Genomic DNA, 25,332 nt, shown 5'->3' on the forward strand with positions numbered 1-25,332 from the left:
GCTTGTTGGCCTCCACGGCGTTTTTGGCCGTCAGGTTGCTGCAGGCAGCAGGACAGGGGGGACACAGCTGCAGGCGAGACAGAGGGTGACGAGGGTGTAGGACCCTTCCCCCCAGCACCCCGTGCCCAGCACAGCCCACGGTTGACCTTCCCTGGGGGGACACGGGGACGGTGCTGGTGACAGCCCAGGTCACCCAGGTCACCCTGCACGTTGTTGATGGCGGCGCAGTGCCGGTCACAGAGGGAGCCCCGGCGGGGGCCATCGCTGTCACCCTGGGGCTCGGTGGCCTCGGGGGCATCTGCGGGGGGGGTGGGGGTGGGGGCTGGAGTCACACTGGGGCCATATCCTGCCCGGGCTCAGCACCACAGGACACCCAGGGGCTGCTGTGCTGGGATGTCACCCTGGTCCCCAAACCCCACAGGGGACACACAGAGCCCCCGGGGTGGTGCTCAGGAGGGGGGAACCCACCAGCCCCCAGGATGAGGAAGGGGAGGGGAATCCCCCCAGTGCCCAATGTGATGCTCAGGAGGTGGAACCCTGCTGGTACTCAGGATGGGGAGGACCCCCTCAATGCCCGGTATAATTGTCAGGAACGGGGGAACCCCCCCAGGTGTGTCCCCCCACCTCACCGGGTGCATCCTGCGTGCAGCAGCGGCGGCGGGGGAGGCTGGACTCCCCCTCGCTGGCCATGGCGGGGTCTGTGCGTCCGTCGGTCCCTGGGTCCTTCCCCGGGAGGTGCGGGGCATGCGCGGGGCGCGACCCCCCAAAACCGCCCCCCCTTCCCACCGGGAGGGGCTGGAGCTGACCCGCCTCCGCTGGGGCCTGGGGTGCACCTAATAACGGGGTGCGCGGTGTATCTGGGTGAGGGGGGCTGGGGTGTACGGGAACCGGGTACACAGGGACGGGGGTGCGCGGGGATCCGGGCGGGGGGGGCCGCGGTGTATCGGGGTGCGCAAGGATGTGGGCTGCGCTTGGACAGCGGGCGTGGTATATCGGGGTGCAGGGGAAGCGAGGTGCACGCTGTGTGGGGGTGCACAGGGTCGGGGATGCACGGGAATCGGGGTGCGCGGGGCTGCGTCACGCAGGAAGCGGGGGGTGCGGTGTATCGGGGTGCATGGGAACTGGGGTGCGTGGTGTATTGGGGTGTGCGGGGCTGGGGTGTAGAAGAATCTGGGGTGCACAGGGAGCGGGGTGCAGGGTTTACCCGGGTGCACAGTGCACCGTAGCGCACGGGGAGTGGGGTGCACAGTATGTTGGGGTACAAGGGAGAGTGGGGTGTGTTGGGGTTCACAGGGAGTGGGGTGCACGGTGTATTGGGGTACAGGGACTGGAGTGAACGGTGTGTTGGGGTACAGAGGGACTGGGGTGCACAGTGTATGGGGGTGCACAATGTATTGGGGTACACGGGGACTCGGGTGCACAGTATGCTGGGGTTCACGGGGAGTGGGGTGCACGTTGTATTGGGGTACACGGACTGGGGTGAACTGTGTGTTGGGGTACAGACGGACTGGGGTGCACAGTGTATTGGGGTGCACAGTGTATTGGGGTACACAGGGACTGGGGTGCAGAGTGTATTGGGGTGCACAGGGAGTGGGGTGCACAATATGTTGGGGTACATGGTATATTGGGGTACACGGGGAGTGGAGTGTGTAGTGTATGGGGGTACACAACGAGCGGGGTGTATTGGGGTACAGGGACTGGGGTGCACGGTCTATTGGGGTGCCCAGGGAGTGGGGTGCACAGTATATTGGGGTACAGAGTGTATTGGGGTATCCATGGAGTGGGATACGCGGTATATTGGGGTACACAGTGTATTGGGGTACATGGTGTATTGGGGCATTCAGGGAGCGGGGTAGACGGTATATTGGGGTACCCAGTGAGCAGAGTGCATGGTATATTGGGGTACCCAGTGTATTGGGGTACCCTGGGAGTGAGGTACACGGTATATTGGGGTACACAGGGAGAGGGATACACAGTATATTGGGGTACACAATGTATTGGGGTACCCAGGGAGCAGGGTATATGGTATATTGGGGCACCCATGGAGTGGGGTACACGGTATATTGGGGTACATAGTGTGTTGGGGTACACAGTATATAGGGGTACACGGGGTGTGTGGTTTACGGGGGTGCCTGGGGACCAGGCGCAGGGTATTATCGGGGTGCAGAGTTATGGGGGTGCGCAGGGACCTGGGCCCCGGGGCTGCTTCTAGAGAAACACCCAGATTTAGGGCCAAAAAAAGAGAATTTCTGCCCATCATGAGCCTTTCGCAGGCGAGTGACGGGGCTGGGGTGGGGGCGAAGGCAGGAGGCGGGGGGTCAAGCCCAGCTAAACCCGGTTCTTCCAAGTCCCCCCTCGGTACGGCGATGGATTTAGGGGTGCTGAACCCCAAGAAAAACCCAAATGAGCGTTTGCTAAAACAAACTCCTTTAATACAGGAATAGCCCTGCGGCTGCCGGGGGAGACAAGAATCACCAGTAACGGCCGGTTCACACCAAGAACCAGCAGCTCCCCCGGCCCCACAGAGATAAAATACAGTACAAAAAATATATTTTCTCATCCCAAAACACGTGGGGTTCCCCGCCCCCGCTGGAGTTCTCACAGCTTTTATGTACAAATGGGGGGTTTTTGGCAGTTTACGACTCAGAGACCTTCAGCATCGGGGAGGGGGGGGCTTATGGATTTTTATTTCCCTTAATATTTTTTTTTTTAAACCATACAATTCTAAAGCTTCATTTGCCAGAATTTGCAAGAGATTCTCCTCTCCCATATATAAAATAGAAAAATATTTTTTGGGCAAATATTGAACAATTCTTCTTTGAAACAAACTCCAGTGGGTTTTTTGCCCCAAAAAGCCTGCGGGTTTATGGAGCCCGGGCTCCTGCCGAGGTGCTGCAGCTGCGTGTCAGTCCGTGAGGCTCCCAAAATCAGAGGTTATGAGCCAAAAAAACAGTGAAAAAAATCACTGGAAAGGTAAAGGAAGGGCAGAGCTGTGGTTGTGCTGGAGGCACGGGCCAGGGCAGAGCTCGCAAGGCTGCCAGAGGTGGATGGTGGGCTTCTCTTGAACAAAAAATTTAAAAAATTTAAAACCCCCAAAAAATAAAAAAAATAAAAACCAAAATAAAATAAAACCCAAAAAAACCCCCAAAATCCCCAAACCTCCAAACCCAAAAAAACGCAAAAATGCCTCCAAAACACCAAAAAACACCCAAAAAACTCAGAAACACCAAAAAAATCAAAAAACCCCCCAAATCCCCCCAAAATCAAAACACGCCAAAACCCGAAAACCCCCAAACACCCCCAAACCCCAAAACCCCCCCAAACCCTCCAAAAACTCCCAACCCCCCCAACCCCCTAAACCGCAAAAAGAACCACAAAAAAAACCCCGCAAAAAAACGCAAAAAAAAGGCGAAAAAACCCGCGAAAAAAACCCGCAAAAACAAAAGAAAAAAAAACGCAAAAAAAATCCGCAAAACCCCCTGCCAAAAAACTGCAAAAACCTGCAAAAAATGCAAAAAGCCCTCCCAAACGCCTGCAAAAAAACCTGCAAAAAATCCTCCAACCTCGGCAAAAAAGGGGATTTTCAGGCGGAGGAAGCGGCCGTTGGGAAAGCCACCGCAAAATGGCCTCACGGCGGGGCTGGCGGCGTTTTTGCCTCATCCTTGGCTTTTTGCAGAGAGAGAAATACCAGAAAAAAGACCAAACGTGGGTTTTGGCTGGGTTACCATCTCTAAACACTTGACGTGCTGCAGGTTTTGGAAAGCAGAGCAGGATCGGTCGAAAATTAAAATTCACTGGAGAATTTTGCCAGTTTGAGAGCGGAAGCTGCGCTGGGGCTGTGCGTGTGGTGGGGTTTGGGGGTTTTGGTGGGTTTTGGGTTTTGGTGTTCTTGGGTTTTTGGGCTTTTTGTATTTTTGAGGTTTTGGTGGTTTGGTTTTTGGGGGGTTTTGGTGGGTTTGGGGGGTTTTGGGTGGTTTGGGGGTTTTGGGAGTTTTTAGGATTTTTTGGAGGGTTTGGTTTTCTTTTGGTTTTTGGGGTTTTAGCGTTTTGGGGGTTTTGGGCTTATTTTGTTTTTTGAGTTTTGGTTTTTTTGGAGGGGGGGTGTTTCAGGATCTTTTGGCGGTTTTGGGGATTTTTGGATGTTGGGGTTTTTTGGGGTTTTGGTGATTGTTTGGGGGACGTAAAAAGGCCTGAACCTTAGGCCTCAGACCAAAGCCTGACCCACAGGCCTCGAACCAAAGCCTAAACCACCAGAGCCTGACCCACAGGCCTCGCACCAGAGTTGACTTCTGAGTGAACCTCCCGACCAGCACCCTATCCGCATGAAATACGACCAGATTCCCTCTGAAAACTAGATAAAGAATCTCTATTTTTGGACCCTAAGGCAGCTGTTTCCTACAAGACAGGAACTCCTCGGATGCGCCCCGGATCCTGGCCAGACCCGGGATGTGCCCGAGTGAAGCCGATCTACCAGATGTTTCCACGCCCCTTTTTTTTTTTATTTTAATATGATTTGTTTGTTAAACTGTATAAAAGCAGGACCCTCAAACAAAACTGAGCCCGGGAAGAAGGGAGGGGTGAGGGGAGGTGTTTTTTAACGCTTCTCTCTGTCCCAGTCTGCCTGTTAAGTGTTGGTTTTGTGAGTGTTTGAATCAAAGCGATGTTCTTGTTCTCCTTCCCCTAACGAGTCTGGGTTTTGCCTGTTTTAATGGGTGAGGAAACCCCTCCCTGTCCTCATCTCAATTCCTGAGCCTTTTTGTTTAAATTTTGTTCCTTCCCAGCGCTGAGGGGGAAGGAGCGAGTGAAGGGCTGCGTGGGGCTTAGTTACCCTCTGGGCCTAAACCAGGACAGAAGCTTCTCCCCAGGATTCTTAGGGACAAGCCCCGGGTGACAACACACATCGAGGATTACCTGATGTGGTATTTTAAAATAAATTGTTAGAAAATAAAGAGGAAGCTACTGCCTAGGTACGTATGGATCTTAAACAGATACTAAAAGGACTGTCTAGGAGCAGACTAAGTACAACATCATGGTCAAAGGCCAAGCTAAGGTTTACTGCCTGCACTGAGCCAGCCTGAGTGTCAACGTCAATAAATGTGGCTAGAATTGAAAAAAAAAAAAACAAAACAACAAATCAGACCCAAATCAGATTTCCTGACAGCCGGAGGACACCGCTACCACCACCGTACCTTGGGCAGGTTGTAGACGTGGCGCTGGTAGATCAGCTCATAGTGGGGCGGATTGATGCTGCTCTGGTAGATGCAAAATCCGTTTTCATTCGAAGTGTCTGCACATGAAAAGTTCCAAAGGTGTCGGGGATTTCAAGGGTGCTGACGTGATCCCAGAGGCCAAGGGCAGCTCAATGTGAGCGCCGGTACCTGGTTTATCCGGTGTCTGAATGAAGTGTTGGGAAGTGAAGGTTTTGCCCTCGGGATATCTGGGGTGAGGCGGCAGCCTGGAGTCGAGGTAAGTGCAGAACACGTGCATGAGGATCTGGAAAAATTAAAACAAATCTCACTTGGAATCCTTTGCGACTTGTCTCATCCATAAAAGCCACTCTCTGATAAACCCAACCCCTTCTCCTGACCAAGCCTTTCCGATCGAATCAGTTTGGTTTCTTTACCTAGTTGAACTCTCTGCTGCTTCTGTTCTTCGTTCCGAAGGAAGGTGTGCAGTGCCTTGAGGTCTCTCATATAATCTTCTTCGCCCGTAGGAGAATTACACAGACCGGGGGAAGAGCGGTAACGAGACCTTAAGCTGCTGCTTTCCACTGGCCCAACGCTAGTGGGGGACAGTGACCCGCTAGGAGAGGAGCTGCAGCTGGAAACCTTGGGCAAATTAAAAAAAACGCTTGTATCATATAAAGACGACAGAATTCCACCTTGATTTGTACACGACATGAATATAAAAGACTCTTGTTTGGGGTTTGGGTTGGTTTCTTTTGGTCTCCTTTGCGCTTACAGTTTGATTTCTTGTTTTTGCTTTGTTCCAAAACAAACCAGCTGCTCCAACCCAATGAGGGAAAAAGGACAAATCCCGATACGACAGACTGAGATCTGCTTTGCCAAAGGAGCAAAGACACACACAGACAACTCTCCGCTGGCTGCTGCTCCCCTTCAGCAGCACAGGGCACCAAACAAAGACCCCAACTGTCCCCTCGGGAGCTGGCCTGGTCCTTACCCGACTGAGCTGCTGCCTGGGGAATAGGTTCCAGCACTGCCGTAAGCAGCGCTGGTGCTTGACAGAGCCCGTCGTTGAGGGCTGTACCCTGGGGTACAACCGGTAGTAAACTTTGGACTGGCGCTAGGGCAGCGGGACGGGCTGGAACTCTGGCCCTGGATCGGAGGAGAAGGTGTCCAAGACGGGGCTTTCTTTGCCGCCAGCTCACGCGCTGGAGTTGTTTGTACCGCTGCAAGGAGGAAAAACAGAATCAGCATTGTGGATGCAGCAGCCCCAAACTCTCCTCCCCCCTTTAAACGCAGACACAACGCTATCTTAAGGCAATTTAAAGAAGATGCTAGAAGGGACGCTAGAAAAACTAGTGTCCCTACAGAACTCAGCAGTCAAGCCACTGACAGAAAAAAAGAGAAGACTGAGACACAGGACCACAGCTCAGCACGAATCCTGCAGCTTCAGATTTCAGTTCAGTGTTACCAGGCACCTTGCGTAACCCAGGGGGGTTCTCTATTCCATCAGCTCCTCCACCTGCCTACTCTGGGCATCTTTAGGCATTGAATGTCTTAATTTATCTCTGCAAATAAACACAGGAGATGCTTGAACCTTGTTGTTGCAGCATTACAACCATCTGCTGCCCATTTCCTGGGGGCAGACTAGCAGAGTGCAATACTACCGTGCTAGCATTTTGCTTTTGGTCTATTTACCTTGTCAGGCTCTTTTCAGAACTTTGCTTTGATCTTCAAAAGCTTTCTGAGCGTCCACTCTCTAGGCTCATTTTCCGTCTTCACACGAAGGTCTGTCTGTCCCTCTCATTTGGTTCTCGTTACCCAGCGTGACAGCAGTAGGACATCAAAATAAAATATAAACCTGCGCTCTCTGCCTTGCTCCTAGTTCCATGGATAAGTCACAGATTCCTTGTCACACCTCACAGTGTTCAAGTCTCTCTCTGTCCTTCAGCAGCCGCCCTCATCCTGCCCTTTTTCACCGTCTGTGTGTTTGTTTCCCCTCCAGTTCTCCCCACAAACACTCATCAAATTATCACTTGACGTTGTGAGTTTTAATAGGCTGCGGGTAATTCAGTTCACCGCTCCTGTCAGATGAGGCCATTCAGAACTCACTCCACTAAAGAATCCCACCGCTGAGAGAGACACCATCTTGAAACAAAAAAAAAGAATTAAAAAAGATTGCCGGAGATATTTATTGCACCCACCTGCATTCTGCAACCCCAGCAGGGTCTGCTGGCAAGGACTCACGACCAAGCTGGTCGGTGCCACCGTGTATTTGAAGTCCACCCAGAAATCAAATAAGGCATTCAGGCTGAACAGAGATGCAAGTGCACGTTCTAGAAGAAACAGAGAAGTTTTTACTGCAGCTTGAGCATGGGAATAACAAAAGTGGATTGTTTGCAAACATGGGCATATGCCTATTAAAAACAGGTCATTGTTAGTGCTGTCAGTAAGTACCAATTTGGGCAATACCTAAGATTTCTTCACCTTTTTATGTAAGAACCATTGGAGATAATTTTCCTTTCTATATTGAGATCAATTTATACTGCTACAATTGAATATTTAAAGACAGACAGTCATTTTCCAAATCGACTACAATTAAGTTTCACAGTCTTTCTCAAAAACCATCTTCTGTCAAATCATCTGTCACTCATCTCATGATTTTTCTCCTCCTCTTGCTTCATCCTCTAATCATATTTGATACAGCTGGCTTAGAGTCTGCTCCTCCCAAACAAACTCGAATTCTTGTGAAATGCCATCCACGCCCACGGTACGACACAGCAGTAAAATCTGCCGTGTTCCCCAAAGCCTTACTCCACACATTAAACAGATTTAATGCACCAAATAAGTTCTTCCTATCTAAGAAAGCTGTTAACACTCCTTACCTGTCACTAAAACGGAAGAAATTCCAAGTTTCAAGGGAGATAGCAGAAAGCAAACCAAAGTTTTGGTTTAAATTTAAAACTAACAAAAAAACCCAATTAAAAAAAAAAAAAGCTGGTTTAAGGACCACCTCTCCAGCAATAAAACTGAACAAGTGAATAAAAGAAAAGAACCCTGAAAACTAATTTAAATGCTGCAGCAACTCACCAATATACCAGAGTGGCCAGTATGTGATGTTGTAATAGGAGCTTATGAGTTTTCCAGACCTGAAAAGAAAAAAAAGAAGTTCTCATTTTGCAACCACTCAGGCCCAGGAAAGATTCAGGGAGATACAAAGGAGGAGGCTTTGCTTGTTTGACTCAGATGTAACAATTAACGCACATTTCAGTATAGATCATGCCTGCGAGAGACACATTAAGGAGCCCCCAGGCCAAGACCACTTTCCGGGCTTCAATCTCCTTCCTCATCTTGACGGCCCTGTCGATGACGGAAGTTGCTGGACTCTGTTCTGCTGCCATGATCTGTAACAACAAACACAGAGAAATGACAGAATTTGACGACTTTTGTACAGTAAGACCCTCAGTCAGCACATGATTAAAGAAAAAGAAGCAGTAGTCTAAAACAGACTATGTAAATGGACTTTTCCTTTAGGCAGATTCATGTTTAGCATATTTATTAAAAAAAAAAAAAAACAAACAGATTCTTTTTACCAGGAAAAATAGGTAATATTTCTTCAATGAACTCTACTGTCAGCACTGTCACCTCATCACCTGACGTTTTCTTCTAGTCCCGTCACCAAAATATGCTACTCTTCCTTCCTGCCACTCACTTAAAAACTTGTCACATCATTCGTCACTAGATGGGAACATAAATAATTTGCTTTCTGGGACAAATACTTCACGTATACATTACTGCCTTCTTACTGGTACAGCGATTCAACGGTGAAATAGTGAACATCAGGATTACTGGGAGAATTCTACAAGAGCACATTGCCTGGTAGTTTTTTTGACAGGGTTTCATACGCTTTCAGCCCCAAGACTTCCCTTCCCACACTGACAAACGTAGCGACCCCGAGCTGAGATCCTCACCCCCATCCTCACACTCCCAACCTCTCTCCCTGAACCACGTCCTCCTGCAGAAGCAGAAGCTGCACTGTTAGTGATACCGTAAAAGTCGGTCGGAGAAGAACTCTCTAAAACCCAGAAGTCAGAGTGTTAGAAAGCAGGCATTCTTTATTTCAGCGCTGGGTGCGTGGGGCATCTCTCCACCAAACATGCACACCTTAAGCCAGTGAAACCCCGACCTAAATGCAGGTATCTCATACATATTCACAAGGTCTTACAATACAAACATACATATTCATAATGATGTGTAATTAGTCCTGGAATTTCTGTATCAACAGTCTCTTCCGTAGGCCATAAATGTATCAACATTGTCATGCTTTCCTCCATCTTATCGAAACGTGATATGATGCGCATCCTTGAGGGGTGCCATCTTCCTTGGTTCTCGGTTTGATGTGTGATGCATATCCTTGAATGGGGAGTCATCCTTTGGGTTGCAAATCACAGGTGCCCCTCGTCTGCAGGGGGGGGTGCAGATGTCCTCCATCTCCAGGTGTCAGAGGCCCCAGTCCTTTGTCCTTGTTTTACATTTCAGAAATGCCTTGCTTTTACAGCTCAGAGATGCCTTGCTTTTACAGCTTAAAGGAATTTTAGTTTGAAGTACAATTTAAGTTTACTATAGCTAACTATTTTACAGTTATGCTTAACTTTCTTAATATACCTATATCACAGTCTCCATAAACCTAATCTCTACTCTGCTATCCCTGTCATTAAAGAACACATCTGATGGCAGCAGATACAGAGCAGGTCCCAAGGCAGATGCGACTCACCCACCCCTTCGGTTTTGACATATATCTCTTTAGCTGATATGGCAAATGCTGGTGACTGGCACCTCTCTGCTTCTCTGCAAGTACCTCGGTCAAAACTGCCTGTTCTGGCGGAGCTGTGAGCCTACATCTTCCGTTCCTCTTCATTTCTCTGCCTCCTGCTGCTCTCGGGATTCCTGCTGGGCAACGACTTCCTTGTTGCTACTTTATCCCATCCCTGTGGGTCTCAACAAAAGCTGCGAAGCTCCTCAGAAACATGTTCTGAGCAGCAAAGGGACTTAGAAGTTTTGCACTGTCTCTGTATCCAGCCCTGCTCACTAATAGCTGGCCATGAAGCAATGATTTGTTTCAGGCATCTGGTTTGTGAGAATCCAAAATGCTGCTTTTTCTCCCCCTTCCATTTTCCATTTAAATGCTAAATACTATAAAGAGGAAACCTCTCCAAAAACAAAACAAAAACAGTCTGCAAAGCAGCAAGTTAAAATCCTTCCAAAAGTCAGCTGTGTCTGAAGAAGCCACCTCAGGAGAGCATTAAGTGCAAAACTGGGCTGTAAAGCCTGAAATCGGGTGAACTACTCAAAAACCTAAAAAACTCCGAAGTCCTTTGGACTCCCAGACACATTAGGCTTCAGAGCTCAAGTTGCAATTCTGGAATAAGTTTCAAGATAAGCTGGATCCCAGTTCCTGATTACGTATCAGCCAAGTGACTCAAGTTTTAGTTGGTCCAGTTTTCAAGCAAGTCTGGACTTCCTTGCCTTGACTATTTGGTCTCATGTCCCTGTCTTTGGACTCCAGTCCTCATCCAGACTCTGGTTATTAAGAAAGCCTATCTCTCATCCCAAAGGAAACCTGGGCCTTCATCTCTAAGGAGTGCTGGACCTCATTTCTCAAACTAGCTTGAGCCCACCTTCCTGAGGAAACACTGGATTACAACTAGACATGGTATTTATCATCATTTCATCACAGGTACTCTGGAAAGCGTTTTGACTAATATTAGGGGAGGTGAATGAATCCTTGAAGGTCTCAGTTCCTCTCCACTCAGTGTAAAGAAAGGTTGGAGTGACTAGCTAAGAGTTTATCCTTTATTTTTGGACACCTAAATTAGGGCAGATGATTCCCAGCCTGGCAGAGGAAGCCAGAACCATCTGCCAGGCCAGACCCAAACTCCTAACCTGCCCTACTCCCTAGTGCATTGGAGGAAGCCACCACCCAAGTCCTTGGCTTCTCTATCCCACAGGTTCCCTTACAGTATAACTTTTATTTCATGGAGTCGTTATAATCCAGCTATCTCTTCCCCTTCCCCTTGGTGGTGAGGGTAAAGCTAAGGTCAGGCTATTTTACAAACAATAAAGATCTTATTAAACTTGTCAAAGAACAGCGGGAGCTTTACCCTGGTGTTCAGCTAAGTTTCCCTTGGAAATGTCACTAGCCCATCGAGGCACAGAATCAGAAGGTCTCTCTTTAAATTCTGTATGCAACTTCCTGATAATTATGTACCCTAAGGAATATCATATTCAAAAAGATGACAGCCTGGAGCATTTAAGAAGGGAGGGTGCAGAGAAGGAGTTTGGAAAGATAACAGCTTGATGTACTGAAAAGAAAGCACTCACATCACATGCAATTCAAGGTGGTGACTTTGGGTTGGTTGTTGGTTTTTTTTCACAACAAAGTCAGCCTGCAAAGTCAGCCTCACAAAGTCTATTATGTTCCGGGCCACACAGAACATTTAATATAAAACTCAGCCATAAGTTGTATGCCAGGTGAATTGTCATCGTTAGAGAGTCATCTGCTAGGAAACCATGTGTTGCTCTGGGGGAGTGGAGCAGGTCGGGGTGGAGAAGAGATCAGGGGGAGGGGGAGGATTTGGGCAAATGCCATTCAGTAAGTCTGCTGGGGAAACACATTTTTATGTGAAAATCAGCACTGGTCATCCTTCTAGTGGCATCTGGGCATGCCTGCAGCCACAGAACTGCCTATTACAGGAGCAAGGGCTGCCGTGAAGTCACGCCGCCGCGTGCCTCTGCGTCACGGGGCTCCACTGCGAAATATCCCTGCTGAGCTGCAGCTCCTCGTGCCTCAGCCCCGTCAAGGGCCGTGAAGGACACACCATCTCCCGGGGCCCATGAAGCCATCCTGGCCCTCACAGAGAGCTGGAGCCACTGAAGACCAAAGCCAGGCAGGATTTGCAGAAAGCTCGAGTGCTTCTTTGGATAGCAAGAAAATCTAGCCTACGCTAAGGGATAACAGTGTGGTAGTGGTGGAAAACTGCAAGGCTTTGAAGGCAGATTTGGAGGACATTAACTCCCCAGGGCTTCTTGCCCTCTCCCCCTGGCAGCTGGGTTTGGGCTGCAGGCAGATTTAGGCACGGGGATTAGAGTGAGCAAACAAAATTCTATTCACCCTGCTGGTTCCCATGGCCAGAGCTGGGTGGAAAACAGGGTTTGCTTTTGGCTGGTCAGGTATTCCATAACTTCAGAAAAAGCTGATTCATAATCTACTTAAAGGTTTGATCAAAAGTTTTGCATGTTTGGTGCACTCGAAATTCTGAATTAAATGTGGTTTATGGTGATCTAGAAAAGCAATGTTTTGGTTTGCTTCCTAGTCCGCTGATGACAGATTAGGTAAATGTGAAACAATTTCTGAGAGGAAACTTGAGGAAGCAAAGCTCTGCGGACATCAAAGCTATGCTTTCTAAACGCTTCAGAATATTTTAAAGTGGGAGATTCAGTAACATAAATATGGACTCACCAAACATTTTGGTGTAACTAAATCTGCTTCTTTTGCAGGAAAAAAAAAAAACAAAACAAAAAACCAAAAACCAACAACAAACAAATGAGTGTTAAAGAATTCCCTGGTGTCTGGTCTGGCATCTGGTCGGGTTTATTTCCATTGTGAGTTGTTTCCCAAAACAGCCACCTCATTGGGAACTCCAATAACCAGAATGAAGAGTCTTGGCCTCAAACTAATTGTCTGCAAGGACACCCTGGGAAGAGCAGCGCTGGTGATCGATCGCCAGAGAGTGTCAGAGCAGAAAATAACGTGGTCCCCTCAAGGATAGGGAGGCTGATTCTCAGTTGAAATGAATCAACACTATTTTCTGAACACAGCTCATGCAATTCACACCTCTGGAAGGTCTAACTTAATTTTCCTCATACCACTTGGCAATGGACAAAATACTTTGAGGCAAAACTTGTTTTTTCCACTACAAGACTGTAGGTTGATCAAATAGGCTCTGAAACTTCCCCTAAAAGTCATTGAAAAAGAAATGGAACAGAAAATTAAAAAAGCTTAAAAGGAAAAGCAATATGCTATTAATTTTTTCAACTTTTTGCTTCACTGGAAAAATTGAAAAATTTTCAATTCAGGTTAACTTAAAACGTATTTTTTTTTTCCATTTGGCCATTGAACCAAAAAATGTGTAGTCTCCTAGCTTGTACTGGCCCCTATTTTTGTTCAACTGTTTCGGTTCATTGCCCCTATTTTCAAGAGACAGCTACAGCTTTCTAACTGTATCTGTCGTGTTCAGGAAGATACTGAGCAGAAGACTCCGGCTACTCTGGGTGATTATAAGTTATTTTGTTTTAACATAGGAAAGAAGAATAATCATTGGTCCACACTAGCTATAATTTGTGTCTCCTCTCTACGTTCAGATCCACCAGACATTCACATTTAATATATTTACACAGGAATCCCAGACTGAGTGCTCATTTTATGCAAAATGTCCTGTCAGAAGATGCCATTTCATGATGAGTGAGATGTTGCTCAGAACACGTTGACTTCAATCACACTTTATCTGAAAAAAACACAGAGTGAAACTGTTTTGATTTTCCATTTGAAGTGAATTTTCATTTTAGCTTTTTTATTCACTGCACCAGCCAGAGGGGACCAGTGCACAGCAGCTCTGGGCACGGGAGCACAACCATCCTCACGTCCCCTGAATTCAACCTGCTGTCCCGATCCAATGTCGGGGGAGGTTTCCATACGATCCCCAGAGCGAGAGTAAGACACGAACGAGGCCAAATGCCGTATACCCAAAACAGGTTTTTATTATTAAAGAAGTGAACAGGGGTACGATAGGACAGGATGGAAGGAAAAGGCAGAAATAAAGCAAGGATGCGGGATAGGGCTGCAAGAATAGTCACCCCCATGGATCCAGCGACGTCCCGTTGGTCCTCAGTCGTCAGTTCTTCGGTGGTGGGCGCACACGGATCTGGCTTCGATGGTAGATGCACACTGAGAAAATTTTCTGCTGCCTTTTTAAGTCCATCGTATCCATTGATTAGCACATCTGCTCACCTTTAGGTTTTTTTTCTCTGGTCCCACAGGTTTTGTTGCACCTGGCTTCAGGGCAGGAACGTTTGCCTCTTGTCAGTTCATTAGCCATGCAGGCACGGGGTCTGGCCTACACAATAGAGCCACAAAGGGCTACAGGATGGGGCCAGCTCAGCACACCTCTGCCCCTTTGAGGCTTGTCTAAAGAGTCCGGACAATGCAACCGCAAGAATAGGGGGGTGCAGCCTTCAGTAAACCCCAGCTTCTGTGGGCGACATCCCCCAGACCAATTCACAGGCCGCAGCAGCTTCTCTTGGAGGTTTGCACAGACACAAGCAAGCTTTGACACACTCATAGGACATTTCAGTCTCCCACACCTACGAAGCAGTGGCTTGTCAAGGGGAATGAGATGGGGGATTTTCCTTGGCCTTTCTACATTGTTATTCCTTGACCTTCTGCTTAGACCTCCTTGCACTGCTGCAGTCTGAAGCTCAGCCTCCCCCACCTCTTCTGCACCTCCTAAAACGGCACAAGCAAGTCACCCCAAAAGTACAGCGCCGCTCTCACTGCAATTCTCTGCTCTTTGCATCCCCGCACACTATTGCATCATTTTCATGGATAATAAATAACCCATTTCTCCCCCACCTCTTAGGTCTCTGCCTTTCTCTCTCGCCTTCAGTGCTTTGACAGGTGCTCTCCCCCCCACCTTTCGTCAAAACACCAGCTTTGATTTGAGCCAAGTAAAATAAAGACTGACGTGTGATTGACAGCAGCCCAAACAGATGCACGGTTTGGCAGGCTGAGGTTGCAGAAAATGAGCAAATAAATAGAGACACCGGTGCGGTCAAACGTGTCGCTGACATGTCAGGAATAACCAGCTGGAAGAGCTGCTTTGCACGGGCTGGGTATTTAAGGCTTCTGATTTGTACCCTCTGATCATCAGCCAAGTGCCTTAAGTAATTTTTGCCTTTCAGGGCAAATGGTTAACAACAATTACCTGCCCCTTAGCGTTTCTTACTGTTGATCTTAAAATTTGTCAAGCACGTGGAGAAACCTGTAGAAGAAAGATACAGTAGAGCAGCTGCACGTTTTCTGATCAGCACCAGCTCCCGTTTTCCTCCTCTCATTAGGTGGGCTCAGTTTTCAAAGTGACTCTGCGCCTGGCCAGGGAAGATACAAATAAGCACGTGCGAACATTTGTGGGTGTAAATGAGGACTACTTCCGTGGCAAAAAGCGGCTTTTTTGCATGTATGTAAACTGCTGTCCCTCGCTAATTCCTGGGAGCCCCTATGGCGGAGAATCCCCAGGGCGCCCCCAGCGCTGCTCATCCAAGAATTCCTGCTGAGCAGTTCTGTTGGACTCTGCCCGTTCGTCTCCTTGTCTCATCCCCCTGATGCACGCCAACACCTCCTCCTCAGGTGCCGCTTGCCAGAGCCCACGGCCATCTCCCGCTGGGCACTGGAGACCCCTCTGTGCCCTCCGTGCACCGCCCTGCGGCCGCCCCAGCCCAGCACGGGGCTGGAGAACCAGGCCCTGCTGAGGCCCGGCCCTGCCGAGCGTCCCGGGCAAGTCCCCGCGGCAGGACCCGTCCCGGCGGGCGCAGGCAGGGCTCTCCCCGGCGGGGCGGGCACCAAGGGACGGAGGGGGCCCTGGCAAGAAGGGCTTTGCTTCTGGGAAGCTTCGAGCTGCCCGCGAGGGCTGAAGGACAGCCCGGCCCAGCCCGCGGACCCCGCTGCTCCAAGCCCTCCGCCACGTCTCCCGACACCCTCCCGGCGGCCTCCGGCGCCTCGGGGCAGGAACGGCCGCAGGGCCGGCGCCGGGGCCGCCTGGGCCCGCAGGGAACGCGCTGCTGGGCCCCCAGCCCCCTGCGATGCCGGCCGAGGGGCCGCGCTGCCCGCTGCCGCCGCCCGCCCTCCGCGGCAGCGCCGGGCTCCGCGCCCAGGGGAGGCCTCAGCCCCGCCCGGCCCCGCCGGCACTTCCGGGGCCGGAGCCGCTGCCGCCGCCGCTTCCGGCGGCACTTCCGCTTCCGGCGGCACTTCCGCTTCCGGGAGCGGCGCGTGCCATGGCGGTGTTGGCGTCCAACCCCACCAACCCCGTGGTCTTCTTCGATGTCACCATCGGCGGGCAGGTGGGCTCGGGCGCTGCGCGGCGGGGCCGGGGGCGGCAGCGGGAGGGGCTGCGGGGGTGAGCTGGGGGGGGCGGGGGTGCGGGGGTCGCAGGGGCCGGGGGGCAGCCGGGGGGGCCCGGAGCGGGGGGGGCTCGCGGGGGGGCTCCGGGAGGGGGGTGGCGGGGTGCAGGGCGGGGGGACGTGCCGGGGTTCCCTGGGGGTGTAGGAGCGACGTGGGGGGGTGCGGGGGGGGTCGAGTGCTGGTCGTGGGGTTGGCGGGGGGCGACCGAAAGCGCTCGGAGGGGAGCAGCGGGAGGGAGGTGCGGGGCAGTCGGGGGCTGTGGGGCTGCAGGGGCGCGGGGGGAAGGGCTGGCAGCAGGGCTGCAGGGCAGGGGGGCAGGGGTGCGGCGGGAGGGGGCTTGCGGGGGTGGGGGGTGCGGCGGGAGGTTGAGTTTGTGGGGGTTCCCCGGGCGCGGCGGGGGGAGGCTGGGGGGTGTGTTTGTGTGAGGGGCCCAGGGGGCTCATGCGGCCCCGTCTCCCCAGGAGGTCGGCCGCATGAAGATCGAGCTGTTCGCCGACGTCGTACCCAAACCAGCAGAGAACTTCAGGTGAGGAGCAGGCGGCGTTTCTGCAGCTCAGCCCGGGTGGGGGCTGTGAAGACTTTTGGGCGCAGGAATGGCTCAGGTGGCAGTGGCCAGTCCCCCCAGAGGCGCTGCACTGCTTTGCTCCTCTCTGCGTTCCCAGAGAGATGCGGCCGTGAGCACCCCGATCCCCTGGGGAAGGGCACCTGGCTGGAAGGGGAAGGGCTGCGGTCCCGCTCTGCTCCCTCTGCGGAGCTTCTCGTGCGCTCGGTGCCCTTGGAAAAGGCCGCACCTTAACGGCAGGGCCACGCAGGTCTCTTGGCGCTGACTGAAGGATGCACCGCTCGGGCGTCCCGCTGCCACGGCAGAGATGGATGTACCCTGTTCTCTGTGAAACACGGGGTCTGCTCCACGTTCACTGCCCCTCACGGCCTCGGTGTTAAATATCTGCGCTCCTCAACTGCAGGCAGCAGAGCAGTCTGTTTTAAAATGGCAGTGGGGAGGAGTTCCTGCCGGTTCCGTTGCACTGGGGTCATCCCCGGTGCAGCAAGGGCAGTCCTGCACACCAGTCAGTGCATGTTGGCTGAATGCAGCCCTCTGTGTCCTCCGGGGGCAGATGTGCCTCACGCTCTGCTCTCTTTTTTGTCTTGCAGGCAGTTTTGTACGGGTGAATTCAGGTAAGCGGGTTACGGGGTCCTTTAAAGTAGCCTGCTCAGAGAAACAGGGCTGGGTGAGCAGGAAGAAGGCTCACTTGGAAGTGTTTCTTACTCTGCCAGTACAACATGAAAGAGTTGCAGAAAACCGCTGTGATGAAGTTGTGCTGAGCTCGGTGCGTCGCAGGGGTGGCAGACGTTCCCTTTGGGCATGACTTTGTTCGTGCTCAGGGTGCTCTGAAAAGCCCTGTCTGCAAATCCCACCTGCTCGTGCTGCAGATGGCAGTGGGATCCCCTAAAGGTGCTGGTGTGGGTGTTGTAGGGAACCGTGTCATTTAGCGGGCAGAGCCCACTCGAGGTTTGCCTTTGCCTCTGGTAGCACCAGCGGGGAGCCAGGCTGCAGCACTGGGTGGTGTATCAAGGCAGTAGTAACGTGTAGGACAAGCCTTTGGGACTCTGGATTCCTGGGAGGGTTTTGTGTTAGGATATGCAGTAAGTTGCAATGATTTTCCTTTTCCTTTCCTTGCAGGAAGGATGGTGTCCCTATAGGTTATAAAGGAAGCACTTTGCACAGGTAATTCCTCTGCTTTTGTTTAGGCACTGAAGTAGCAGTTTGAGCTAGATGTGGTTTGGAGAGCTGCCTCAGGCATTATTGGTCTGGGAGGCATCTGTAGGTCTTGGCTGATACTGTCCTTCTGTAGATCTGGGGCATTTGGGGGTCTGGGGTCCCGGGGAGGGATCCCCCGTGCCTGGTGTGTCAGGTCAGAGACCACGTTCTGGCATCTGTCCTCTAATCACTATCCCTGCTCGAGCAGCAATGGGTCCCAAATTACCCAACAGCAACGAGTAGTTAAGCTTTGTTGTAGATTTTAGACTGTAGCATTCACAGACGCTGATAACTCTCGTTGTGCAGCGAGGCAGAACTCCTGTTTGCCCCATGCTAAGCTTCTGGAGACATTTGTCTGCTGAGAACTGAGTATTGTTCTACTTCTTTAGGGTAATAAAGGATTTCATGATCCAAGGAGGTGACTTTGTAAACGTAAGTACTGGTCTATTCCTTTTGTGCTTTTCCTACGTGGTACATTAAGCAGCTGTTTCCAAGGGTCCGTGCTGCTCTGTGGGATCTGTTGGCTCTCTTTTGAGGTACTCAGTAGTCACTGCAGGATTCCTCCTAGCATAGCTGCTGTCTTACTGCCACAGACTATAACGTACTTGAAACCAAATCTTGGGTGAGCATAGCTTCTTCTTCCCAAAATGGAGCCCGGGGACTTGGGGTGCCCTTAAAGCGACAGCCAGGGGTCCAGGGATGCAGAGAGAGGCACACCAAGGGGTCCAGGGTGTCCCAAAACTCAGGCTGAGAACCCAGGAAGCACAAAAAGGGACATGGGGGTGTCCAGTCCCCGCCTCTTGTGCTTGCAGGGCGCCCTGCTGGAGAGAGCCTGCTCTGCCGAGCCCGTCTGTCTCCCACGCAGGCGAGCCTTGCAGGCAAGAGGAGGACAGGGGTCCACAGAGTGTGCAGGGAGGTGGGAACCTTGGAGAGGTGGCCTTGGGCAACCCTGTGCCCCTGGACACAGTGCGCCTTGGCAACGCCCTTGGCAACGTGGCCTGTGTACCCACAGAGAGGTTCTGAGCACCCAGGCCCCTCCCAGCCCCCACTGAGCCATTTATGATGTCAGCGCACGGCCCCCAGTACAAGGGGTTCTGGCACAGGCCCTGCACACACAGTACCTGGTGGTGCTGCCAGTGCTGTGCCAGTGGGCTGGTGCTGCCAGTGGAGCTGGTGCTGCTGGTGCAGGTGCTGGTGGAGCTGGTGCTGGCGGTGCCGGTTCTGCCATCGCTGCTGGTGGTGGCTCAGCCCGCAGGCAGCTGCCCGTGCCCTGCCACTCCTTGGGGTTGGCTCCTCTGTTGGCAGCCGGCACCCGGCAGTGCCCACTAAGTCCTGCCTGGCAGCGCCCCCCAGGGAGAGGCAAGGGGAGGCGGTTCAGTGCCCATCCCCGCCGGGCCATGAAGAGGATCTGGCGGTGGCTGTGCAGGAGGGCCAGGAGCAGGGGGGCAGGGGAGGGTCCCGAGTCCTGCAGGAGCAGCAGTGGCCATGAGCTCCAGCCGGAGGGCCGGGACGAGCTGCACCGTGCAGCCACCACCGGCAACTTGGCCCCAGCGCGGCCGCTGGTGGAGGAGCGCGACACCCACTGCCGGGACAAGGCCGACAGGTAACGGGGTGCAGGCAGGCGGGCGCTGCCTGGGAAGCTCCGGGGCTCTTTTCCTCCCCTGGGGCTTAGCTTTGTTCCTGTGGGTGTTTGTCCTCGAGGGAGGTCACTACGGAAAGGGCGGGCAACAACAGGCCCTTCTCCTTGCCATGAGCTGTGCCTACGACTGGCTCTGCTCTTTGTCTCTCCAGGCGCAGGCGCAGTGGCAGCGCGCGGCCTGTGGACCCCAGCAAGCGGGAAAACAAGGGACAAGCTGCTCCAGGCCAAGCCAAAGGGGTGTCAGCATCCAGCGCTCCCCGTGGGGCAGCAGCTGCTGCAGCGAGGCGGCGTGCACCCGCCCTGCGGAGAGCAGGTAGGACTCTCCGGTGTGGAGGAGGGATGGGGAGAAGGCCTGTCGCCTGCCCTTCTGGCGGCTTGCCGTGGAGACGGGCCGTTTGGAAAGGATGATGTGGTGTGGCTGATGATCCAGGAAAAAATGCACTGCCAGGCCTTGTCCCTGGAAAGCAGAATTCCCGAGACGCTCATTCCTTCGGGGCTCGTTTCTGATCACCTTGAGCCATCCCGTCATCCCCCTGGCACACAGAAAAGGCGTGTGCGCTAGAGGAGACGAATTCCCCCGCAGGAGAAGAGACGTGTCTGGAATCTGCATTTTGACAAGTCCCCCTGGGTTTGGGGTGTGTGGCTGTGCTAGGATTGTCTCTGCAAGCACGATGATTGGGAAAGCACTGTAGGCATCAAGGAGCTGCGTTAGCTCACTCTGGTTTCAAAAACGTGTGTTTTTAATGTAGATGAGCCTGCCGCCAGCTTGGAGTCGGCCGTCCGTACGTCGTCATCAGATGAAGAAGGCGTCAAGGAGAGCAAGAGCTTTGGGCAGGAGGTATGCCAAACCAAAGATTTTCAATTCGAGTCCTCCTTTTAGGATTACGTTCCATGCTAATGCAAAGCAAGACTTTTCCATGAATAATGTCTAAGGCAGAGTTATTGAAAACTCTTTGATAATCTGCTGTCAAGCTGCTGGCAGTCCTCGCCTGGTTGTATGAAATGCTGCTGCTACCTCCTGGTTTGAGCTGATTTCCTAAGTGCTGTCCATTTGTGTTCTTCAACTTTGAACAGGCAGAAGATGTCAGAGCCCGAATACCGACGGTGGGGTCAGATTCATCCCCTTCCCACCTGAGCCCTGGGAGACATGAGCCATCTGAAAGGGTCGATGGGCAGGTGTTTCAGAGAGAATGTCACCAATGCCTTCGAGTGCAAGAAAAGCTCCATGAGGACATCGCTGAGATGCGAGAAGGAGACAAGAGCTTGTCTCGGCAGCTGAGCAAAGCCGAAAGAAAAGCTGATGGGCTGGAAAAGGAAGTGGAGCAACTGAAAAGTGCCCTCTTGGAAAAGACATCGGCTTTAGACTGGACGGAAAGAGAATTACAAAAGGCCAAGAGGCAGACACTGGACTGGTGTGGTGTATGCCTTCTTAAAGATCAGAAGAGAGCAGATGCCACCAAGAAGGCAGAAGAGCTGCAGCAACAAGTGGCCCAGCTCCAAAGTGAAAACTTTTTGCTGCGTCAGCAGCTGGGAGACGCGCAGAACAACAACTGCCTGGAACAAATGGTGAGTGGTGGTGCCTCTACATGCGAGGCCGACAAGGTAGAAAAAGAGGTGAGGTGAGCGCTGACCAAGACTGACTTAAAGGAGAGCAGTTCCCAAGGCTGTCTGGCGCTTCTAAAAGTCAGCAGGTGTACGGTCCGTGCGCGGGAGTCCTTCGCTCGGCTTGGTTCTGTTTTGCGCTGGGTTTGTTGGAATCGCGGAAGGTTCTGACAAGCCTTGAGATGTTTATAGACACACACGTACGTAGAAACGCTGAGGCCCGCGTTGGGTTTTGTTTGTGGAGCAGAACAATGGCGGGAAGGATGATACACAGAGCTGGCTCTAGGAAGCCTTGGCTCGGGTCGCTGGAGAAAGGGCTGCAGTCCAACGACAGCTCCCGCGTTGGCATCCCGTTAGATTTTAGCATTGACTTAAGGAACAAGCCAAACCCCACAAAGGCACAGTGTCGGCATCTTCCGAGGAGAATGTGCTGGGAGACAGAAATCTTCCCCAGGAGATGACATTTCTGTAGTTGTCTTCACTCGCCAGGGGTGGCTGGAGACCATCAGCTGTGCAGATGCCCTCTTCTGCCCGTGGATGCGATGGCTTTGCTTTGCGATGCACTTAGAAAAGTGATCTCGGCCTGTGAACTAGTAACTGAAAGTCAACATACGGACTTGGGCTTCTTTTAATTTGTACTCCTGTGCCGTTGTTTCCCTAGAGAACAGAGGCACGGCTGCAAGGAGAGCTCGCTGATGCTGTCAGAAAGCAGCACACAGCAGAAACTGCACTGAACGCTTCGACGCACCAGTGCAATCGCCTGAAGGCAGAGAACTCCCGCTTGCAGGAGGACCTGGACAAGGCTAAGGCCAAGGTATGCAAAGGCTGTCAACATGTTCGTGTCTTTGAAGCTGTTCTTTTCCTTCAGCAGACAATATTCTGGGAACAAATACAGGAGAGATTTGTCTGCGCACGTCACGAGCGTCAGACTAGAGGGTGCTTTCAGCTCCTTTCTCCTGCCCTCTCGCCTTGCAAAGCTGATCCGCCTCTTCAGGGGGCTTGTTTTGAGGCTGAGGGGCAAAGCAGTGGCTTGGGGGCAGCATCCGGGTGGGGAAGAACAAAGCAGCTGTGCTCTTCCGAGTCTCGCTTCTGTTCCCACACTGTCCAAAAATTGTGGCCGTGAGATGAAACCACAAGCCACGTGCCCCCGAATGTCTCTGGCCTTGGTTGTTTTCCCTGCAAGGTTTCCCCTGTGTCGATCTCTGCACAAAGATGGTGTCTAGTTCCCTGGCAGTGGTGGTTGGGGGCAAGGAAAGTGACCTTGGTTTGCCGTTGTCTCATAAGCCAGGCTTCGCCCTCCCTCTAAGGAAGGCCTTGAAGCTCTTGTCCCTCCCCCCGCACTGTCCTCCCCAGCCATTAGCACAGGGGTGTGCGTGGGAGAAGGAACGGGGCACCGTGGTGGAAGCCAAATGAAAGGCAGCGACCGCGGTGAAATGCCAAAGAGCATCTCCAGAGGCACGGACGTGCTATGATGCTGCAGGAGGAGTGGAGCGCCTTTGCCACGGAGCCTTTCTGGAAAGGAGGGATGGGTGGAAGCTGGAGCAGTCTTGTTGGCAAGGGCTTGAAAGGCACACTTACTTTCAGAAATCCAAGCGCCTTTTCCCTGGGTTGAAATACAAACTCAGGGCACTGACAGCCATGATCTCGATGCATCCGTTGGATGGAGTTTCACCGAGATTTGAGACCCCTCTGCTCAAGGCAGATTGTTTTTCCCCACATACAGGCGTGCGAACTCTCCGCAGAGCTGGAGCTGCAGTCCCAAATATCTCTGAAGCTCGAAGCTCTAAATAAGGAGATGGGACAGATGGTGACAAGTCTGTCAGCTCGCTTGGCGACTCCTGGCGCGGGTCACACCACAACAGCGCCGGAAGAGAAGCAATATCTGAGTCTACTCTTGGAGGTCAGTTCATGTTCCATTTGTATCTGTGGTCGGCGTTGCGTCCATCTGTGGTTGCGGTCACGACTTTTAGGTGTTTTGTCTTGGGCACATGGTTCTCTTTGTTAGTGCTGTGGGTTTGGCTTTCCCGTAGGGAAGCCGGGGAGCTGCAAAAGGCTGCGCCAGAGTCTGTGTGTCGTGTGTCGTGGCACCAGTGCGCGTGAAAAACACGCAGCCGTTTTGCTGCTCCTCGTCCAGGCAGCGTTTAGGCTGTTTAAGAGCTTTTCTGTAAAAGTGGCGGAAAGAGCAGATTTGTTGAGAGGGGTGGGCATTGTCTTTGTCTTCCTGTTTCTTGAAGTTGCATCTTCTCTTGTAGGTACAGGCAGCCGCTGAAGCCAGAGTAGAAGAGATCAACACCGCTGTCGCCTCTTGGAGGAACGAGCTGGAGCAGATCATTAGAGCTCAGGCTCTCGAGCTGGAGAGAGCAAAGGACAAGCAGGAGTCGACCGCCCTGCTCCTGGCCTGTGCACAGGCAGAATTAAAGAGCTCCGACAAGCGTTTCTGGGTGATGGAGGACATTGCAAGAGTTCTCAGAAACAAATTAAATAAGTAAGTCCCAACGTTTTCTTTTTTTCCCCACGTAACACAATAGGACCCTTTTCATCGCGGCTTTCCCAACCCACGTCCCTTTCTTGGATCTGGTCAGCATGATGTGCGCACTTCTCCAGAGCCCACCTTGGGCTCTCCCATGGCAGAGGCCTGGTTTTGTTGCTCTTGACGGACCCTGAAGTAACCAAGCTGACCAGGCCTGTCCGGAGGGTGTTCTAGTTAGTTTTCTTTCAACAGTTTTCTGTAGCCACCTCCTCTTCCTGCACGTGCGGTGCAAAAGAGGAGCTCCCTTCCCCTTCTGCTGTTACCCTCCAGCTGAGGAGAGACACATGGGAAAAGGCAGAGGGGACAGAAGAGGAGCCTGTGAGGCAAAAATAATCTATTTGCTGTCCGTTATAACGGTGCACCTTCAGTGTGTGTTTACCGTGGGAGGAGGGAAAGAGCCCGGAGTCCTTACTACCTACTGGGAAAGGTCTGACAAAGACCTAACACAGACTGCTTGGAAGCCCGAGCAGCAGCACGTGTGGGTGGCTCGGAAGCCTGTGTTCCTCAGCCCAGCAGTGCAGTGTCACACCTGGGGAACCACTTGGTGCCACTATGAGCAACAGTCGTTCTTGCACGCTCCTGCATTTCTCACAGGGCTAATGAGAGGCTAGCAGAAGCCAGGAGGAGCAACGGCGACACTGCAGTCAGAAAGCGGAGTGTGAGCAAGACCAGGGGACCGAGCGTAAACCCATCGGGCTCAGGTAAGCGGCTCCAGATGTGATTCTTCAGTGCTCAGGTGGGTTAGGGATTACGGTTGGGTTTTGCCTGGGATACTGAAAGAGCGGAAGCCTTTTCCATGTAATTCCTGGTCACGTGGAACCAGGAGAGAGAAGTTGCTTGCTTATCCCGCAGAGCATGAAGCAGGTCTTGTTAGGTGGAAACCCAAAACAGGGAGCGGGCTCTCCAGAGAAGAATTTCATAACAATGGTTCCTCTGGAGATTCTTTCGTGGGCTTTAGAAAGCTAGTTGCCTGATGGTCAGACGTGGAAAATCTTATTTCCTCCGTTGCGTGTGTCCCTTTCATTCTTTCTGGTTTCCTCTGGTGGCCTTAAATCTCTCCAGACCTTCACAGCGTCCTGTCGCAGTTGATAGTTGTCCATTGACTTTGTGGGCTCGCCCTGCTGTAGAACTAACATTGGATCTTGCTTTTTCTCTCCCAGCCACCAGTGAACGTCAAACCAGATCTGGTGGGGATTGTCCCCCGACATCTGCTCTTCCGCCAAACGTCAGCGAAGCCTGGGATATCCCTTCTGGGGCAGCACCGCCCGATAGCGACATGTTGAAGGAGAGTTATTAAAGTGGTAGAAAACACTCAGGAAAGTTGGTGAAAATTCTTTGTCTACCTGGTTCTGGAGAGGACCTGAAATCTCTCTTCATTGCTTTAGG

The 25,332-nt window shown here is 52.1% G+C and overlaps 2 protein-coding genes and 1 long non-coding RNA gene across 4 annotated transcripts; 2 read left to right on the top strand and 1 right to left on the bottom strand.

Annotated features, from left to right (window-relative positions):
• Positions 1 to 2,410: 2,410 nt before the first annotated feature.
• Positions 2,411 to 10,627, bottom strand: LOC141952534 (transmembrane protein 209-like). 2 transcript variants are annotated; one of them, XM_074890107.1, is made up of 8 exons: positions 9,422 to 10,627; positions 8,448 to 8,587; positions 8,274 to 8,332; positions 7,388 to 7,519; positions 6,181 to 6,409; positions 5,624 to 5,828; positions 5,379 to 5,493; positions 2,411 to 5,287 (listed from the first exon to the last, which is right to left on the bottom strand). In XM_074890107.1, the coding sequence occupies exons 1-6, from the start codon at positions 9,611 to 9,613 to the stop codon at positions 5,753 to 5,755; spliced, it is 828 nt and encodes a 275-aa protein (XP_074746208.1). In that variant the 5' UTR covers positions 9,614 to 10,627; the 3' UTR covers positions 2,411 to 5,287; positions 5,379 to 5,493; positions 5,624 to 5,752. The 2 variants fall into 2 exon arrangements, with proteins under 2 accessions (XP_074746208.1, XP_074746209.1); XM_074890108.1 differs by lacking the exon at positions 9,422 to 10,627 and adding an exon at positions 8,777 to 9,134.
• A 5,669-nt stretch (positions 10,628 to 16,296) lies between these two features.
• On the top strand, positions 16,297 to 20,027 carry LOC141952536 (uncharacterized). The gene is made up of 5 exons (XR_012631643.1): positions 16,297 to 16,355; positions 16,878 to 16,942; positions 17,569 to 18,142; positions 18,565 to 18,607; positions 19,967 to 20,027. It is a non-coding gene; the product is annotated as an uncharacterized LOC141952536 (long non-coding RNA).
• A 126-nt stretch (positions 20,028 to 20,153) lies between these two features.
• On the top strand, positions 20,154 to 25,266 carry LOC141952773 (uncharacterized). The gene is made up of 9 exons (XM_074890613.1): positions 20,154 to 20,207; positions 20,398 to 20,449; positions 20,564 to 20,652; positions 20,889 to 21,380; positions 22,078 to 22,230; positions 23,140 to 23,316; positions 23,669 to 23,901; positions 24,541 to 24,647; positions 25,107 to 25,266. The coding sequence occupies exons 1-9, from the start codon at positions 20,154 to 20,156 to the stop codon at positions 25,241 to 25,243; spliced, it is 1,494 nt and encodes a 497-aa protein (XP_074746714.1). The 3' UTR covers positions 25,244 to 25,266.
• Positions 25,267 to 25,332: the final 66 nt, after the last annotated feature.

Source organism: Strix uralensis, chromosome 20 (genome assembly GCF_047716275.1).
Source record: "Strix uralensis isolate ZFMK-TIS-50842 chromosome 20, bStrUra1, whole genome shotgun sequence".
Classification (NCBI taxonomy): Eukaryota; Metazoa; Chordata; class Aves; order Strigiformes; family Strigidae; genus Strix; species Strix uralensis.